The sequence below is a fragment of the Carcharhinus amblyrhynchos genome, chromosome 1 (assembly GCF_965287045.1).
Source record: "Carcharhinus amblyrhynchos chromosome 1, sCarAmb.v2.hapA, whole genome shotgun sequence".
Classification (NCBI taxonomy): domain Eukaryota; kingdom Metazoa; phylum Chordata; class Chondrichthyes; order Carcharhiniformes; family Carcharhinidae; genus Carcharhinus; species Carcharhinus amblyrhynchos.
In genome coordinates this window covers 102,640,181-102,660,423 of record NC_137324.1, presented here as the reverse complement: position 1 = coordinate 102,660,423, position 20,243 = coordinate 102,640,181, and the positions used below count along the sequence as shown (strand labels likewise).

The window sequence follows — 20,243 nt, the reverse complement described above, 5'->3', positions numbered from 1 at the left end:
CCTTTATAATAATACCTAATTCATTGTGTTGGCTGCTTATTGTTAGCTTCAGTATTAAGAATTAAATTCTGAGTTCAGAACAGGATATTCAGGTCATCACTATATTGTATAGTTCTTGCATTTCTGCAACATCTATCAATTTGCCAACATATTACAATTGTTTCTGCATAAACTCTTAAGTGAAAAAAATGACAACTGTGATTAACTGTTAGACATGTGCATCCATGTTACCACTGTTTATTGGCACACTTAATTAATGGCAAAGCATACATAAAATACATCTGTATAATGACACAAGGACTCATTTCTAACTTTCACATACTGTGCTGAACATTTATGTGAATGAAATATTTTCTGCTCTAAGTTGTCTGTTAGTCCCCATACAAAAAGCTTACATAAATACACAAGCAAAAATTGGACCAGCAAAGGTTCTTGCAAAACCTGTATATAAATGATAATCACTACCAGATTTCCTTGATAGCAACTGTTCAAACTTAAGAACAATTCAAAGAAACCACAAACATGTCACATTAAGATGCCCACAAAATATAATGGGTTGCATGGCTTATAATACCAGCTGGGTTTTTAAAGCTTTAAATATGAACTCACTAAATCAAAGTAGAGGTCTTAATATTTTAATACTGCTGAATGCAGAAATTTTCAAACAAGAAACTTTCAGGTGCAGCTTGGAGAAAGAAGGAGGGTGGGGGTGGGGGGGGGGGCACAAAATTTTATAATAAAAGTAATATGTTCCTGTTTACTGAGAGGCTTGTGGTGTGGGATTTTCTGATTTACTCTCCTGATTAGACTGGGCTTTGCTGTTCCAGGGGCTGTTACTTCCCAGTGCCGGAGAGTTATTGAAATCTTCCTCATCATCAATACCATTTGCTGCATCGTACTGCGTATTCTCTAATCGAGTGATCAGTCGCTCATCCTCATCCCCGAACTCTCCGCCCATCAGTGTAGGTTCACCCACCACCATAACATCCTATAACAGGAACAAACAACCATGTGGTAAAATATTGCAGAGATTTTGTTTGAATACCTAAAACTTGATGCAGACTGAAATGTGGGTGCATCTAGTAAACATGCGTCATAATTTTGGATTTGATTTATTAGTCAAGACAAACTTTACTTTTTATTTAACTAACAAATCTGTCAATCAACTATTCTGCTTGCAATTCAACAACAGTATATAGTATGTGTGAAGTTAATTAATGTTATACTATCAAATTAAGAAGTCTCACAACACCAGGTTAAAGTTCAACAGGTTTATTTGGAATCGCAAGCTTTCAGAGCGCTGCTCCTTCATCAGGTGAGTCTAATCACTGATGAAGGAGCAGCACTCCAAAAGCTCATGATTCCAAATAAACTGTTGGACTTTAACTTGGTGTTGAGAGACTTCTTATTGTGCCCACCTCAGTCCAACGCCAGCATCTCCACATCATGAAGACTGTTAAATGTTCAAACAGGGCAGTTCCTATTCTTAAACATTTTAAAATCTGATTTTTAAACTCAATTAACCTATTGCCTCAGAGGTTGAAACAAAACTTTTATGCAACACTGTTTAGTCAATGACCACTAGATGGTGCTTTTGTGCTGTTTATAGTATACTGTAACATTACAATGCAAGAAAAATACTGAGATGAAAAGATCAAACACTGTACAAACATATAACTTGTGCCATTTGCAGTGTACTACGTCTGTTTTCACTTAATGACACATCTTCCATATATCATCAATGCCCACTGTTGAATCCTCTTTCTCCATGTGTTAATCTCAAACTTCCAACAGATTAGCACTAGATGACATCTGAGCAATTCTCAGCAGGGCCTTGGACCTCAATGACCTTGCATGCTTCTCATATATGTGAAAATACATATGCAAAATCTGCCGATCACTGCAATTTGGTTACTATTTTAACAAACAAAGGCTGTGAAAGATAGCACACAACTTAATGCATTTGTACCTTTTCAGAAATGTGGGTGCATAAGATTTGTACAATATTAAAAGAAGAATAGTTAGGTGGAAATGTTTGAAACATGAAACCTTTCAGCTAAAAATGATTTTTCAGTTAATATTTAGGCAGGTGTACAAACGGATGGAAGATTCCAATTACATTTCCACATAGAATTATTTCAAAACTGTTTGAATAAACTTAAAATTTGATTGCATGTAGAAAATGTGACTTTTTACTGTGTCAGTTCTCAGTATCATAATCCCCTACTTCATAACGTTATCAGTGTAACATTCCCTTAAAAGTAACTGGGTTCTGGTTTGTTACTCACTTCCCTGGCACATATTTGTATTTGAATTGGGGTTGGGTAGACATATTCAAATAATTTGTGTGTAATTTTGCAGCCAGTTACGATATTTTCAACTTTAGAGTCATCACCATTGACTCTTTGTGGGTTTACTAACCTTATATAATACACAGACTTTCCACAAGAAATACTGCGTGCACTTCTCCCAAAAAATTTTGACTTGCTGTCCCTAGTAGGAAAACTGAGATTCCCACTGGAAGGGTTGGTGCGCTTCAGTTTGCAAGTTAACCCCACTTCAAAATTATTTTCATGGCTGGGGAGCTTCTCTCACTGATTTCTGCCACATTTAGAATTTTTTTGAAGTGGGGAACCTAAAGATGCTGGCAAAGCCAGCTCCTCAAATATTGGGGCATCTTTTCTCCAGACACGCTCCCCCCCCCCCCCCCCGCCCGCCCCCCACCCCCGCCCCCCACCAATATCACTGAACTTCAGGCAGCCCCTCATCCAAGCCCCCACAACCCCCCATCCTCAACTTTTCAGATACCCCTCCCCCATTAATACTGCCAATTGGGACCCTGGAAGGGTTGGCACTATGTCCTGGGGGCTTCAATGGCACTCCAAGAACCCCCCTCCCCGCATGGCTGTCACAACTGGTTTCTGTTTTTGCATATTGACTCTGCCCTCGTGGATCGGAGAATCCCAGGAGCACAGAGAATTCAGCATTTTAAATGAGATTTAAATATACTTATTTGATTTACATTCTCAGTTGGCAAGAGCCAGATTATTACATTGTGGCGGGGGCAGGGAGAATCCTAAAGGGGGTTTGTCTCTGGTGCCCTCCCATGCCGCCCCCCCGCCCCAAATTCACCAGCCCCGCGTAACCCCAGTACAGTCTGTGCATGAGTGCAGGGGGCTGGAGAACTGCCCCCAGTATTTGGCTGAATGTTTGAAATTTGCCATTGATACCTCTCTGGGTATTGCTCTTGTTCATTTAAATGCACTATATTTACTTTAAAAAATCAAAAATAAATCCAGGGAAAGATCTGTCTCAGGGGGAAAAAATAACCAATCAATAATATTCTTGTCTGTGAAAAAAATAAATATTTTTGAGAAAAAAAATTCAACTCTCTTCAAAACAGAAAATATTTTTGGCTTGTATTAAACTATACCTTACATATTCAATGTTGCTTCAGCTTCATAGAAGAATTATTTTGGCAAAATAGGAAACAAAGCAACTAACAGGATTGCAAGTAACACAAATCCATCATAATCTTTAGTTTTTTTGGTTCTATTTTATTTTATGGCTTGTTCTAGCTCTTGCCAATTAAGCTGTTTATTTTTTCAGGAGACATGAGCATCTCAGGCAAGGCGACCGTTTGTTTCCCACCCATTTTTGCCCTCAAGAAGGTGGTGTCGATCGCTCAGTGCAGATCATGTTGAGAAGCTGGAAAGGTGGTAACGGGCTGGGCAAAGGCAGAGCCAAGCAGCACCAAGCAAGTTATTTGGTACCTGGCTCGCTGCAGCAGCATCAAACACATCTCAGGCCTGATCAACGAGGAGGTCCATGGGGTCCTGAAGGTGTTCCCAGAATATGTCATCAGGACTCAGTGACCTACACTGAACACACCACTTTGGTAGGAATAATGGTAGGAAGGATTATTACTTACGTGGCGAAAAACTGCAGCATGCGACGGTGCAGAGGGACCTCGGGGTCCTTGTATATGAGTCGCAAAAACCCAGCCTGCAGGTGCAGCAGGTGGTCAGGAAGGCGAATGGGATGCTGGCCTTCATAGCGAGGGGGATTGAATATAAAAGTAGGGAGGTCTTGCTGCAGCTGTATAGGGCATTGGTGAGGCCGCAGCTGGAGTACTGTGTGCAGTTTTGGTCGCCGCACTTACACAAGGATATTTTGGCCTTGGAGGGAGTGCAGAGGAGGTTTACTAGGCTGATACCGGAGTTGAGGGGGTTGAACTATGAGGAGAGGCTGAATAAACTAGGCTTGTACTCGTTAGAGTTTAGAAGAATGAGGGGAGATCTCATTGAGACATATAAGATGATGGATAGGATAGAGGTGGAGAGGCTCTTCCCGCTCAGAAAGGACAGTAGGACTAGAGGGCACAGCCTCAAGATAAAGGGGGGGGTGGTTTAGAACGGAGTTGAGGAGGAACTTCTTCAGTCAAAGGGTGGTGAATCTCTGCCCGTTGAAGTGGTGGAGGCTGCCTCGCTAAATATTTTTAAGACGCGGGTTGATAGGTTTTTGATAGGCAAGGGGATTAAGGGTTCTGGGGAGAGGGTGGGAATGTGGAACTGAGTCATGACAGATCAGCCATGATCTTATTGAATGGCAGGGCAGGCTTGTGGGGCTAGATGACCTACTCCTGCTCCTATTTCTTATGTTCTTATGTACACCAAGCACAAAATGGTGACAGCCATGGATGTGGTGTACGCCCTGAGGCGCCAGGGGCACAGCCTGTATGGCTTCTGTGATTGAGGATAGTTTTAAGAAAGATTGAGAAAATGGTGCTGGTTGCGCAGTTGCCACCATTACCAAAGTTGTGTATTACTTACTTCACTTACTTTGATTTCTTTTTATATTCTCAAAGCACCTTCAAACACTAGAACAAATATAATCAATTGATTTTTTTTCACAAAGCTCATTCACAATAGTTTAGACAAAACTATTTAGACAAATCATTCATTCATGACACACCAAAAAATCAGTTGTTTCAAATGTCAAGTTAAACTGCAGATGCAATTAAGCTTATTGTTTTCTGCCTTTTTAAAGAACTTTTAAACAGACACAATGGGTGAGATTTTCTGCTCCTCGCCCTCATGGTGTGTTTCTTGGCAGCAGGAGGTGACACATCGTTGACTGGTGGCAAGGTCTTCTGGTCCCGTCACTGGGATTTCCCACTGAATCCACCCCATGCCTCCGGGAAACCCACAGCATGGGTGCACCATTGATGGAACCAGTAGATTGCACCAGCATGAATAGCTGTTACATCCTGCCAATTGGCATTAATACTAACTCCTCAAGACAAGTGGGATGAATTCAGGGGTTAAAACATCAAAGGTGTGAAATGTAACCCTGACCCTTCAATGCTGTTTTTACATTGTCATGCTTTACAGCATCCGAGTGACTAACAATGGCAAAGGAGGCCACTTCATTCATGTATCTAAATTGGGCACGCACAATGCAATGTAGAACCCAACTGAAAGTTTGATACTGCCAAACATGCTCCCTAAGGGGAAGGGGAGATAGAAATTGCCAGCTTGGCAAAGTAAGTGCTTTTTCCAGCACTACTTTTGGGCAAGAAGTAGCAGGGGTACTCTCCATGGTCCCTCAAGAAAGCCTTCAGCCTCCTCCCGCCTGTTTGCCAATCTCCAAACCTTGTGTCTAATGTCTAATTCTGTCCTTCTTCCCTTGGCGGTGATGTGTACCTATACCACCAATCAGCGGCCCCCCTTCCCCCACAATCCATCACCACTGATATCCCCTCCCAGCCACCTGCAAGGATCTCAATATGGCCAGCTGCTGTTGGAAAACAAATTCAAGAAATTATGAAGAGATGCTGCCATTAAGTTTTAGCAAGAACCAAACCTCCCCAGCCTTGTTGGCTTCTTCCATATTTTTGGCAAAACGTTATCTTTTTTGCCTCCAGTAAATAATATAATCATTTTTTCTATGCTAAAAAAAGTCATGCCAGCATATCCAAGTATGGATAGAAGAAACACAAAAATGTTAAAAAATTAGTAAAAAATAAGAGGAAAATGGGTCAGTAATTAGAGGGCATAAACTTATCACAGAACAAGAGGGGGGTTAGGAACATTTATATTTTGAAAAACAAAGCACATCAATATTAGAACAAGCCAATAAAAAGATATTGAGTAGATAGTTTTGTCTAAGATATGTCGGGCTGAATGGTTTTTCAGTTGTAAATTTGTATGAATCTGTAATTTAGTCTTTAAATAGCACAAAAAACTTGATCTATAGTATGACTGTAGTAAGACTAATGTTCATATAATTCCCATGCATTTTTTAAAAAAGTTTTTTTAAATCTCCTATCATAATATGCTCTCCAGAAAAGTTTCTAACCAAGAACGCACTTTCAGCTTTACTTGTGTCAGGATTGCACAATGTGATCCGTTCTTCAGTTTACTATTCTTCCTTGTGAGGAAGTGTCTAGTCTTGCCCTTTTAATGCAACTCCTTGATCCCACAATTGAAAGTAGTAACTCATTTATGTGGAATCATGCCATGCATAGCACATTACACAGATATAACATGGAGCAATTGATGGAATTAACTATTGCAAAACCAATCAAGAAACAATCAAAGAATCAAAGAGATAAAACAATCCATTCACAAACATGGTGCTCAGCAGGCAAAAAAAGTAGTGAAACACAAACTTACTCTTTATTTCAAATAGTTTTTGCCTTTGAGTAAAAATGTATTAACAATATATGGAAACTCATTTCCGCATTCGTTAGTATTTTGAAAAGTCAAATAAATGAATAAACAAAGCAAACACAATAGTTACTGTTCATAGGACTGGCATGGAGGTGAGGCTATAAGAGTGGTAGGTTATCAACCTTTTGAACTGTTACACATGTCCAGGAGTGAGATTCTGTATCTCTAAGAAAGATTAACAGCCGAATAGGTTTATTTGAGCAATCCATCGGCTTGTTCCCAAAGTTGGCAAGACGTTCAATCCTCTAGCCACCAGCAATCTAGTGGTTGTTTCACCGCTTGATTACTGTAATTAATTTAGGTAAGTTTTTTTAAAAAAAGAGATAACAATGTGCATACTGATGAGATAATTTGCATAGGTAATTAAGTCATTAGCAAAAACCTGCTGATTGCCAACAAGCCTTAAATTTACCATCTGTTACCAAAGAGTCTGTCACCTATAAACATATTGGAACTATACAACAATCTGTGCAGAAAATGTTCCAATTTGCCCAGCTGTTACAATAAACAGGATGTCAGCATGGAGGAAGACAGCCTCTTACTAATTAGCAATACACTGATGAATAAACTCACTCATCTCATTAACAGAGAGAAAAAAAACTAATACATGTGGGGAAGCAAGCATTGCAGCTAATCAGGAAAATATACAGGGATACTGAGTCACAAAAATAAATTATGTAAACAAAAGATTTTTTTTATACACGCTGTAAAAATAAACAAGGACTTGAAAGGTCTGTTACCCTCAATAATACTCGCTGGCACCTGAACTCACTGGTTCAGAAACTCCCTGCAGAGGGCAGTAACACAACCTGCAATTGAGGTTTAGCACGGACATGCTTTACAATCAAATTCAATTTAAAAAGCTTATTTTGTGGAGACACTAATAACTGATCATGATATACCATTTCCCACTCCAACTCATTAGTCCCAGGACATCAAAACTGTGGAATTTCCCATCAACAATGTACTGTACAGATAATTAAAACCCAAGCTTGATGTCCACTGCCTGGTAGTACTTGATTTATTTCAATTATTTTTGTACTGTGGGTCCTGGTTTCACACTTTGTTTTCTCAATAAATAAAAGACTGATATTTTGTTGTTGCTGTAAAGTGAGACACATGCAATGTAATCACTTTTAACCATTTTCTGTCATTTTTGCGTACTTATTTTATATTCATTCAGCTCCTGCCCAAACCCCATCACACATCAAATATGTATTCTAAAATGATTGACGAGATTTTCCCAGAAATTGGCAAATGCTGGATTTTTTTTTGGAAGGTATGATTCTGGTCTATGAGCCCAATAATTAAATGCAAATGTATTATAATTATGTTCCCGACACTAAATGGCATGAAACGTGACCCCCCCACCACTGACAGGGAGGGGATAATTACAGTAACCCTTCCTACTGACGTAAAACATGACTTACATCATCAAGTGACATTTTCCACTTCTGTCGATAAAGCTGCCTGACACTATTGGGAGCAGAAAATCCTGGTTGGTGGTGACATTAGCTGGAGTAATAACAGAAAATGGCAGTTTCTTTCACTTCTACCAACATCCTAACCAATGAAAATATATCTCAAAGGTTCACAGTGCACTGTGGCTTCTGATTCACAAGTGAAATGCAATTGCTGTGTTGCATGCTTCCTCTTTTTGCTTTAATCAGGCCTTCTGCAAAGATCAAGCCTCTATTCTGTCCGCCTTGGTTCACTCATCCCCAAATCATAACGTTATGGGTCTCAAGACTTCCAAACATAAACCTAAACTGATACTTCAGTGATGCACTGATGGAGTGCTGCATGGTCTTTTTCCCAATGAAATACTACATCTGCCCACCCAGATGGAAGCAAATGATCCAATAGCACCATTTGAAGAGGGGAAGCTCTATTGGTGTCCTGGCCAACATTTATTCTTCAGCCAACGCCACAAAAATTGGCTAGTTAGATATCTAATTTGTAATTTACAAGATCTTCCTGAGAACCAACTGGCCCTGCATTACCTACAAAACAGCAGAACTCTGAAGTAATTAATTGAGATGTGAAATATTTCAGAGGATGTGAAAGTTGCCATATTAATGCATTTTTCATTCTTATTTTCATCTCCAGCCATCCCTTCCTTATTTCTGGTTTATCTCTAACCAAAGCCCAAGGTTCATCTCACTCTGACTCCTCTGCTTTTATCTTTGGAAATATACAGACCCAGTTTCTGTACATGGATATAACATAATAATGTAATTGCAGGTCTTTGTTTCAATTTAGCATTTTCATCGGGCAGTTTTGCTGTTGACATCATGATGTCAGGCAAAAATAAATTGGCTTTTTACCCAGGATGGTCCAAAAGTTAAAAGCTTTGAATCCAGCATGTCATGAAATCCACTAGTCTTTAGTCCCTGTGTGCCAAAGTAGAGTTGGTGGCGATTGTAACATTTACAGAATGTACCATTGTTTGTTACATTGGTTTCTGCCTAGTAACAAGGGTGAGACCCTCTTGCAGTGTTGTGATAGGTCACCAGATCAGATTTTTGAGGCAAGCTGTCAGCCAACACTTGTTAAAAGACAAAAAGGATAAAAACAGGTTAAGTTTTAAAAAAAGAGCAGAGAAACAGGCTGCAAAATGGAGACAGAGTTACAAGGAGCAGACTTTAAAAGGATTGTTGGGGCAATGGTATTCTTTTGGAGCAGTAGTGTTCTGCTAAGCATGGCTATAGATCTGAACGTGCTTCTATGGTAGTGTTGTGTGTAATCAGGAATCATGGGAGAAGGAATCTCAAATGGCAAGACTGAAACTCTGAGTGGGCCATTGTTCAAGCTATCCAACTGGGAGAAACATTTGGAGAGAATTCCAAGGGGAGATGTTCATAAGTGAAGATTCGAAAGCTTTTGTGAAAAAGGTGAAATTTCAGTGAGATTGGTGACTCAGTGGGATTAACGACTGACTGATTTGTTGAGAAATCCATGAAATTTGTTTTGGTCATTTACTCTTAGTGTGGTGTATCTGACTACAGTTCATCTATTAATTCATATGTACCTCATACTTATCCTGAATATTAACAAGTAAATTGTTTAATCTTTCTGAACTTGGTATAGTAAAGTTTGTTTTTATTTGTTCAAAACCCGTGTATTTCTGTGGCTTTATTCCAAAAGCAGGTGTCATGAATCTCAATCTTTATCTACTTCGAACAGAACATTATTGGTCTCTAACTTGATCTCCCCCATGTCCCAGGGTCTGGCCAAGAATCATAACAAGGAGTAATTCAAAAGGCTTTGATAAAAACTTTTCTGCTACTCCCAAAGTAAAGCAGGTTGTCTGTCCTATTTATATTCCCAAATATGACTGACAGCAGGAAAACTATACTTTCTGTCAGATGCAGCTTGGCAGTGGTAGAGGGGCAAATGGTCACAGGACCTAGCTCCCTTGGAGTCCAAGGTGCAAGGGAGTCAGCACCAGGAATCTATGAGCAGTGCACTGTTGAAACAGGCAAGGTATTTGGCCTGAAGGGGGCCCTGATCGGGAAGGGGAGCTGAGTAGGGGAGCTCTGAGGAGGAGGAGGAGACAGTGGGGGTTTGTCACCCTCATGTGTGCATGGGGTGGGGGGACCAGTGACGGGTGGTCGGGCGGGGGTATCCTTCTTTTCTGAGTGATTAGTGGTGCTCCCCTAGACCCTCGGGGTCCAGTATGACATGTCCATGTTGTTGACGCTAATGGTATTACAATTAGCGGGTTTGCATAATTATTAGGTTGCCACCCATTCTGGGCAGAAACACGATTGGGGCTGGCAGGGTGGGCGGGTGAATCCCAATAATGCGCACATCTGGCAGGAATCCCAATTTTAGACCTGACACCTAGTTCAGCAGGAATCGGGACACCCACCATTGGCGAATGGGGCTGGTGAATCCCCTCCACTAACTGCCAACACCCAAGTAAATAAAGGGTATATGAACACTCCAGACCCCCATTTAAGAAATTGTCAAGAATGATTTCAGAGACAACTTCCCCTCCTTTGTAATTCTGTCTCCATTAGACATGCATATGCAAACCCCAGAGAACAAGAACTTGCTCTGCATATGATGAGCTATGGTGCCTTACCCCTCATTATCTTGCCATATATGTGAGCAGAGTAATAAAGTGCTTTAACCAGCTGGGTGAGCAAATTTAATTGACTGATGATGCTATAAGTTCCTGATTTCTGTTCAAAGATGAGATTCAACTGATAATTTCATTGCGAATTGTCCATAAATAGGCAAATAGTCAGCAAGCAAAGGTCATAACTAACTGCTTAAAACACAAAAACAAAATGAAGTAATAGGTACAAAAACAATTGTAAACTTATCAATATCATTAATGTAAGAACTAGATGATCAGATATATATAAATAATGACAACTTCACATTAATCCTTATTATCATGATTGTAAAGTGATCAAACGTATTTGGTCTCAACCATCACCACAGTTAAAGATCGCAGTTATTTGCTCATTGATCACTTGTGAAATAAACATGATTACAACAGTCCTGAGAAAGCATTCTGTTTATACAATGGGATTAGTGAACTATGTGAATTAATACAATGTTGGGTTTTTTTGTAATTAGAATGATTTAGACATTCACTCACATGCTACTCCAACTGTCGTCACTGAATAGTGGTCAGGAGCAGAAACTGTGGCTCGAGTTTTCCTTCCTACCGTAAACTAAGTAAATTATCCTGCCTCTACCTGACCACAACCTTTTATGCGCTTCCCCAGTGCATTTCCTCCGTAGCTGCTGGGTGCAACTGCACTGGTTCTATTCTGATCTGTCTAATCATAGCCTACATAGAATCATCCTCTCTTTCCACCTATACACCATTATCTCTGATACCCTCCAGGGATCTATTCTTGGCACGTTCATTTTTATCATCTACATACTGCCCCTTGATGGCATCAGCCAGAAATACAGAATCCACATCATTCCATACGTACCCTAATGAGACCAAACTCCACCGCACCTTTACCTGTTTTCGCCCTTTCACATTCTCTGTTGCATGACATCCAGTACTTGATGAGCAAAGCCATGTTCTTCACTATCCCAATACAAACTCCACACCATAGCCACCAAATTCACATATCCTCCTGGCAACCGTTTTTCTAAATTTATTCTTAGGATATGAGCATGTTGGGCTTGGCCAGTACTTATTCCCCATTTCTAGTTTCCTTTAGCAGGGTGTAAGCTACTTTCTTAAATCGCTGCAGTCCACGTGGTGTAGAATATACCCACAGTGCAGTTAGGAAGGGAATTCCAGGATTTTGAGCCAGTGACAGTGAAGGAATGGTGTTATAGTTCCAGGTCAGGATGATGAGTGACTTACAGAGGAACCTTCAGGTGGTTTGCATACCTATGTTTTTTTAGGTGATAGTGATTATGGGTTTAGCAGATGCTGTCAAAGGGGCCTTGGCCAATTGCTGCAGTGAATCTTGTAAATGGTACACGTCACAGGCACTGTGCATCGATGGTAGACGAACTGAATGTTTAAGGTGGTGTATGGGGTGTTAATCAAATGGGCTGCTTTCTCCTGGATAGTGTTAAGCTTCTCGAGTGTTGTTGGAGCTGCACTCATCCAGGCTACGGGGGAGTATTCCATCACACTCCTGACCTGTGTCTAGTAGATAGTCTTTAGAGAGTCAGAGGATGAATGACTTGCCACAGAATTCCCAGCCTCTGACCTGCTTTCGTAGCATGGTTTTTATATAGTGAGTCCACTTAAGTTTCTGGCCAACAGTAAATTCAGGAGGCTGAATTTTTGCATTATGGGCAGGAAACAGATTGTTTCCAGACCAGAAACAGGAAAGAGTCCTGAATTTCACAGTGGTGATCCTTTAAATCATGTAGAGACGGGTTTAATAGTCAATTAACAGCCTTGGGAATGGAGGCAGGTCAACTAAAGTGCAGGCCCAATTTAAATTCACTTAAGTGGTGTAAGTGCTTGGTTCTGAGGGAAGTTTGGGTTGCTTTTCTCATCTCAATGTCTCTGTTTAGTCAAAGTCCTGAAACACAGAACCAGACAGCCTTAGATGCCGACCCCAAGGTCATACTGGGTACTGGTAGGGAGAGGAGGGATTTCCTGTTCCTGGAGGGAGGCAGGAGGAAGCCATATTGACCAAACAGGACTGGGTAGAAATCACTGCCACTGGCAAAACTGTTGAGAAAAGAAGCTGAATTCAATGCAGGAAAAAGCTCAATGATTTCTCATGTTTTGGCAAGGTAAGTGCTACCCAACACTTGGGGTAAATTACACCAGCTGAAGAGCTTCAGGATGCATGCTGACCCTATTCAAGGGAGGTTATGCCTACAGGTCAATTAATAACCCTTCAGACTAACTCAGAGCTGCTGAGAATAGAAATATGACCACTGAGTATTGGGCAATTGAGATAACCAGGATCATGGACCAGAAGTAAGTCTGCCCTGGCGAAATAGGCACTCATGGTGTAAGTGGTAATTAAAGAGGGCAAGGAACCTCCAGCCAGCATCATAATTGCATTGTGAAGCTTCCGCACTGCAGATATCTTGGTTTTCCAAGCTCATTCTCATGATTTCTTCTTGTGTTTCCAACAAGTGCAAACGTCCAACCCATGAAACCATGTCCCTCTCTGTCAACAGCCCACATTGATCAATCAAGAAACATCATCATATCTTACAAGCACTCCAATCACCAGTGCAAATATTCTCACCTCAATGGATCCTCATGCAAGTGTGAATAAGGTGACACTGGATGAAAAGCAGGCATTAATGTCTGGGGTAGGTTCCAGAAGCAATGGCAGCTATGGCCAGTTTCCCTTGGAGTACGGAGGACGTCAAACCCTGTTTAGCTGGGAGTTGCAAGGCTTCAGAAGTTACAGGAGGCAATACCTATACCTGAAGGAGTTTCCCACATGTCAGCATTCCCTGAGGCAGTGCAGGGTAAAGATTGGAGGCAGCAATGACTCTTGGTTATGAGTGCATGAGCTCCTTTATGGAGAGTGATCAACCTCATGGAGAGCCACATGCAGCTGCAATTGCAATGTATGCAAGGCACGTGCATTGATGTGTACAGAATGCATGCTACACGCTGTAGCCCGGACAAGTCAGTGACAGTAGTGGCACAGAGGCTGTTTGGAGGGGAGGAAAGTTGTATCCAATCTGGTGTTCCACTTTGGCCATCTTAAGTGTCCACTAAGGACTGAGGATGTCATAGAAGGTGGATGAAAGTCCCTCTCCTTACAAAGTGCCTCAACCTCAGCTCTGACAGTAAAAGTTTTTGTGTGGCAGGGCTCCTGCAACGATTTGGGTGTAGCTTCCTCTCATAGCTCCACGAGGAGGACTGCAATATGCAACTCAGTGGTAAGCCTTCAAAGAGGATTGTTGCATAGAAGTGGCTGAGTACAGAGGAGACTTTGTCATTTAGAGTACAGTGAATCATGGGGTGTCTTCTTGCTGTAACTACACTGTTTCCGTTCTTGTACGACGTAAACAATGACACTTGCAGGCACAAGTGTGACTCCTTTTATTGATGGTGGTAAACTAAAGTTACGAGGTAACAAGGTCCCACTCCTGTCCAGTGCACTACGGTGGCAGTGCTGCACTGTTGAAGGTTCTGTATTTTAGATGCAATGTTAAACCATAGTCTAATTTGCCTGCTCAGGTAGATGTAAATATTCTATAGCATTATTTAAAAAAAGATCAAGGGAGTTATCCATTGGCCAGTCACTTGCCATGATAAACGTATGATTGCAACTGCTGATGTCTTGCACATGGGGAAATCCTGGGATACAGGCAAATTCCATTGTCCTGTGTCTATGAGACCATATTTGTCATGAATCAAATGTACTGTGCTTCCATGGCAAATAGGACATCAGTAACCTGCAGTGGTGCGCTGTTTTTTGCAAGATGCCATCAAGGCACACAACTGATCCTTGGAAGGTGCCAAAAGCGAAGTAGTTCAGGATCACAATGGCTTTGTCAGCTACTGGCAGACCAGTGCTACAAAGTGCAAGGACTTCAGCGGCAAGAGCACAGATCATTTACACAGGTTCTCTGTTATCTTGAAACATCTCCACCATTGACAGTAGGTCCTGAGGGTATGGGCTTTTGCTCTTCCTTCCTATCTTTCCGTTCCCTACTCTCTTGATGGCTGGGTTGCCACTCTTTTTCTTGTGCTTTCCTGGCTTGTAGGCATCGTTAGCTAGGGCATTACTTTTATTCCTACAAAGGGTGCTACTCCTCATTGCCCCATGGCTCAAGATCTGAAGGCTGTGCTCCCATTACCAATTGCTGCTTTCTTGTGGTCAGGTGGCCACCCAATTGTCCTTATTAGTCTTACACTTGTTCTTAAGCTCCATGCAAGGAGGGTGACAACCCCCTGCACTGTCCAATTGTTTACTGCCCACACTCATTGCCATCTGTGCAGCAACAAGGCATCTGTTTCCCAATTGTTGAGCATCCCTCTATGCCATTCACCCTTTTATGAGGTAATCCCCTGGGATGGGCATGATTGGCTCCTCAGTCAACTTCCTCATTTGGTTGCCTTAGACAGCCTGTTTATCTTAACAGCTCTTGTAGATGAGCTCTTAATGAGTACTTCAACTTAACCTGTCCTACCTTTAGTGTACAGGGCATATCTGGACAATTTTATACATTGCTAGGTTGATGTCAATGTTGTAACTGTACTGGGACAACTTGAATAAGGAAGCAGTTAGCCCTTAAGTCTTCAGAACTATAGCCAGGATGTTGTCAGGACCCATAACATTTGCTGTGTCCAGTGCCTTCAGCCATTTCTTGATATCATGTGGAGTGCACTGATTTGGCTAAATACTCTATCAGTGATCCTGGGGACCTCAGGAGGATGCTGAGATGGATCACTCACTTCTGGCCCAAAATGGTTGAAAATGCGTCAGCCTTGTATTTTTCACTGATGTGCCGAGACTGCCCAGGAAGGGGATATTTTTCCTGTCAGGTGTTAAATTATTCACTGTCATTCACAAGTGGATGTGGCAGGACAGCAGAGCTTTGATCTGATCCATTAGTTGTAGAGCCACTTAGCTCTGTCTATTGCACGCTGCTTCCACTGTTTGAAATGCAAGTAGTCCTATGTTGTAGCTTCACCAGGTTTACATCTTACTTTCAGTATGCCTGGTGTTGCTTTTTGCACGCTCTCCTGCGCTCTTCATTGAACCAGCATTGCTCTCCTGGATGATAATAATGGTACCATGAGGGATGTACCAGGCAATGAAGTTAAATGCAACTCTGCTGTTACTGTTGGCCCACAATGCTTCATGTTCACCCAGTTTTGAGGCATTGTGTCAGTTCTGAATCCATCTCATTTAGCACGGCGGTAGTGGTACAGAACATGATGGAATGGCGTGTGTCGTCAGTGTGGTATATTGTCTCCATAAGGACACTGGCTGTCACTCCTTCCAGTTCTATCTGGGGAGATACATTTGTGACAGGTAGTTTGGTGAAGATGAGATCAAGAGTTTTTTTTTCCCCTCATGTTGGTTCTCTCACCAACTGCTGCAGACCCAGTCAGGCAATTATATTCTTCAGGAATCAGTCAGCTTGTAGTGATACTAGCAAGCTGTTTTTGGTGATGGATATTGAAGTGTCCCTTCCAGAGTAATTCCTGCACCCTTTGCACTCAGTGCTTCCTCCAAATAGTGTTCAACATGGAGGAGCACTGATTCATCAGCTGAAAGAGGGTAGTAGGTTATAATCAGAAGGAGATCCCATTACGTGCATGTGACCTGATGCCATGAGACTTCAAGGGGGCTGGATTCAATGTTGGGGTTTGGAATCAATGTTCAGCATTCTAGGAGCACTCCTTCACTATTATGTACCGCTGTGCTGTCACCTCTGGTGAGTCTGTGACTTTGGCTATAAGTTATGTTTATTGGCTGTAAGGTATAATTCGGTGGGTATGCCTCTATCAGGCTGTTGCTTGCGTAATCTGTGGGACAGTTCTCCCAATTTTGGCAAAATCCCCAGATGCCACTCCAGAAGGATTTTGCAGGGTCATCTGGGCAGAATGTCTCTGTCATTTCCAGTGCCTAGGTTGATGCCAGATGAAACATCTGATTTTATCTTTACTGTACTTTTTAGTATGAGTCTGAAACAACAGTGAATTGCTAAGCCATCTCAGAAGGCAGTTGTGAGGCAACCACAGATCTGTCATAAATAGACCAGTAAGAAGTCTGACAACACCAGGTTTAAGTTCAACTGATTTATTTGATGGTAAACTCTCAAGCTTTTGGGGTTTCTCCCTCCGTCAGGTGAATGGAGAGTTCCGGCCTCAGACAGAGCATATAACAGCACAGGCAGTTTACAGATTACTGGTTAGAATGCGAGTCTTTACAACTAACCTGCTATTCAAGTCTTAAAGATGCCGACAACGTGAGTGGAAAGAGCATTAAGCACAGGTTAAGGAGATGTGTATCATCTCCAGACGCTTCACCTAACAAAGGGAGAACCCCCGAAAGCTTGTGAGTTTACTATCAAATAAATCGGTTGTACTTAAACCTGGTGCTGTCAGACTTCTTACTGTGTTTACCCCAGTCCAACGCCAGCATCTCCGCAACATGTAGACCAGAGCAGATGAGGACGGCAAATTTTCTTCTGAGGACATTAATAAGTTAGATACATTTTAATGACAATCCAGGAATTTCAGCATCATTAATAACGTGACTCACATTTTCTACTCCAGATTTGTTAATTAATTGAATTTAAATTCCCCAGCTGCTATGATAAGATTTGAATTCACGGTTCTAGAGGATTAGTCCTGGTCTTTGGATTACAATTCTAGCACCATTACTATTAAATTACCATTTCAGTTGCCTAAAGCTGAACCAGACTATTTACAAACTTGTTGGCATGCTTGACCTTGAAGTGAATTCTGACCGCATATTCGCACTTGGATATGCAGTTGACATACCATAACTAATAAGGCTACGGACCAAGAACTGGAAGGTGGAATTATGTATACTACCCAGGCAGCAATGAAGCCATGATGGTGAAGACTTCAGAGCAGACTTGACAAGAGAAAGTCAATGATCAGGCATGCTGGTCTCCCAGGCTAAGGTGGAGTAAAGGATCAGGGTACCTAATGAGGTCAAACCAAGATGTTGCAATTTTTCAAAACCATCTTGGCCTTTTGACTAAGATGAAGCATTAGGTCAAGTCCAGGATGGGTGCAATGCCTCATCTTATCAGCTTGGATCTTGTTCGTCCCTCTCGTGGGAACCATGAGTTGGATTCGATTTGAATTCAGTTTTTGGATGAAATAAAACTTTTGTAAAAGGTGGAGTCATGTAGAATGATTGTTTTTCAGCTGGCACGGACATGAAGAGATGAATGGCTTCCTTCTATGCCATACATTTTCATGTTTTTGAAGAGTGCCGTTCCCACCTCCATAACATTCCTTTCTGCATCAAATCAAGTGCTAATGAAAGCCACACCCATGTCATAGTTACCTCTAGACTTCACTATTCCAACACACCTACGGCTGGTCTCCAATGTGCTTGAGGTCATCCAAAACTTCCTATGTCTTAACATGCACCAAATCCCATTCAACCATCATCCAGGTTAAGCAATCCAATTTTAGAATTCTCATCCCTTGTTTTCAAATCTCTCCATGGCCTTTCCCCTCCCTATCTCCGTAATCTCCCCCAGTCATGTTAGTGGATGTCTGTCCTCATCGAATTCCCATTTCTTTAGCATCCACAATTGTAATCACTCACCCATCAGCGGCTGAGGCTTCAGCTGCCAAGGATCTAAGTTCTTAAATACTCTTCTAAACTCTCTACATTTCTCAAATTATTGTTCCTTCTTAAAGATGATCCTTAAAACTTACCTCTGCGACCAAGATGAGTTAAAATGTCCTAATATCTCTCAGATCTTGCATTATAACACTCCTATGAAACACCATGGGTCAACTTATTGCATTAAAAGTACTATATAAATACAAATTGTTAATGTTGCTTCCCCAGAGATGCTGAGTCTAATTACAGCAGCCCTACAACCACCTAGCTTAGAAGAGCTATCTCAGTATGGACGGGGGATGAAATCTGGGACTTTATTCATGTGTATTGCTCAGCTATGTGCTGAGTGAATACAATTTAAAATATAAACAATTATATTTTTTTCCCTTCTGCGTTTCTGGGGATTTACCTGTTCTGGAGCAGTGGAAGACGACATCTAGGATGTCATGTGGAGCCGCTGTGCTGAACTGTGCGAAGAGGACGCTGGCATTTCAGGAGGAGCCACCATGGGGGAGACGTTGTCCTGAAGGACGTGGATGAAGCCCTGCTGTAGCTGCTGCCAGAGGAGGGAGGATACCGTGGGTCTCAATTACATTGTTGGAGCCGCTTATTAAAAACATAATTTTAGATCTTTTTTCCAGTTTTTAATGTCCGCCTGTGCATGTTTTTAAAGATTATTCTGCTGAGTCTCTTAGATTTTAAAAAGGTTTTGGTGAAGTGGGGGGGGGGGCGGGGGGGGGGGCGTTAATTTGAAGGTTGCAAATGCATGAGATGCGGCTGGTTTCAGGAAGGTTAGTTTCTGGATTAAGATATCTTCGTGGAATATGAATGTGTTGAGGGGGCCTTCCATCATTTTTGGTTTTACAGCTCTCTGTGGCTGTGTTAAACATGGCTGAGGTGCACATTGCCTTGTTTGGGAGCTAGAATTTGGTCTTGGTGAATCATCTGAGCTTATTGAGGAAATAAAATGAGGCCCGTGAAAGAAAGTAAAAAATCATCATTGCACTAGTATTAACACACGTTACCACTGTTCACAACCATGGTCTTACGTACCATGTTTATTTTTACAAACTTTACTTTAGAGAAGAAAGGATCACAGTATCTATAATGTTACCAAGCCACTTTTGCTGTTGCAAAGATATTTTTGTTTTCCACTCAATCTTATACGTTTGGGATTCATTTATCTCACATAAAACACAGGTGCTGATGGAATAAGACTGACACTATCGGAGAAAGTTTGATTGCAAAGATCTATGTTGGAAGAGACCAGGTGAAATTGGATGAAAATGTGGCCCACTATATTACACTAGGATTATTTTCTGGGTATTGGCAGGTAACTACTGAGAAAAGCTGACACAATAAAGAGGATCAATACAACCATTTCAACAATGTATATATACTTTTTGAGTAACTAATGGATAAGTTAATATAGCCCATACACAGAAGTGAAAGGAGATGCTTACAGGTACCTGACTGGAGAGACTGAAGTTCCCTGCAGGGCTCTTTTTCTTGCTGTTTGTACTGCTGGTATTTCCTACACTGCTGTTTGAGGTGCTGCTTGCTGAGTTCTTCCTCTTCCTTCGTTTATTTGTCTGTTGTCTGGTTGGTTCCGCTGTACAAAATAAAACAAAAAAAAACACAAGAATCAAGGTCAGAGTTTTTGGATCATATTAATGTTCCAGAGTTCAACACTGATTACATTTTGCCTTTTCTGACTTGCTAAAAATAAGGAGCTGCTATGTCA

The 20,243-nt window shown here is 41.4% G+C and overlaps 1 protein-coding gene across 13 annotated transcripts in view; it reads right to left on the bottom strand.

Moving 5' to 3' along the window:
- Positions 1–208: 208 nt before the first annotated feature.
- Positions 209–20,243, bottom strand: part of LOC145343633 (LIM domain-binding protein 2) — a 484,019-nt gene continuing 463,984 nt past the window's right edge. For 11 of the 13 annotated variants that reach the window (XM_080189839.1, XM_080189901.1, XM_080189818.1 and 8 more), the window contains 2 exons: positions 19,963–20,111; positions 209–988 (listed from right to left, as the gene is read on the bottom strand). In XM_080189839.1, coding sequence (XP_080045965.1) covers positions 758–988; positions 19,963–20,111 — 380 coding nt within the window. In that variant the 3' untranslated portion in view covers positions 209–757. The remainder of the gene's footprint in view (positions 989–19,962; positions 20,112–20,243) is intronic. The other 2 variants (XM_080189819.1, XM_080189890.1) reach the window with 1 other exon arrangement.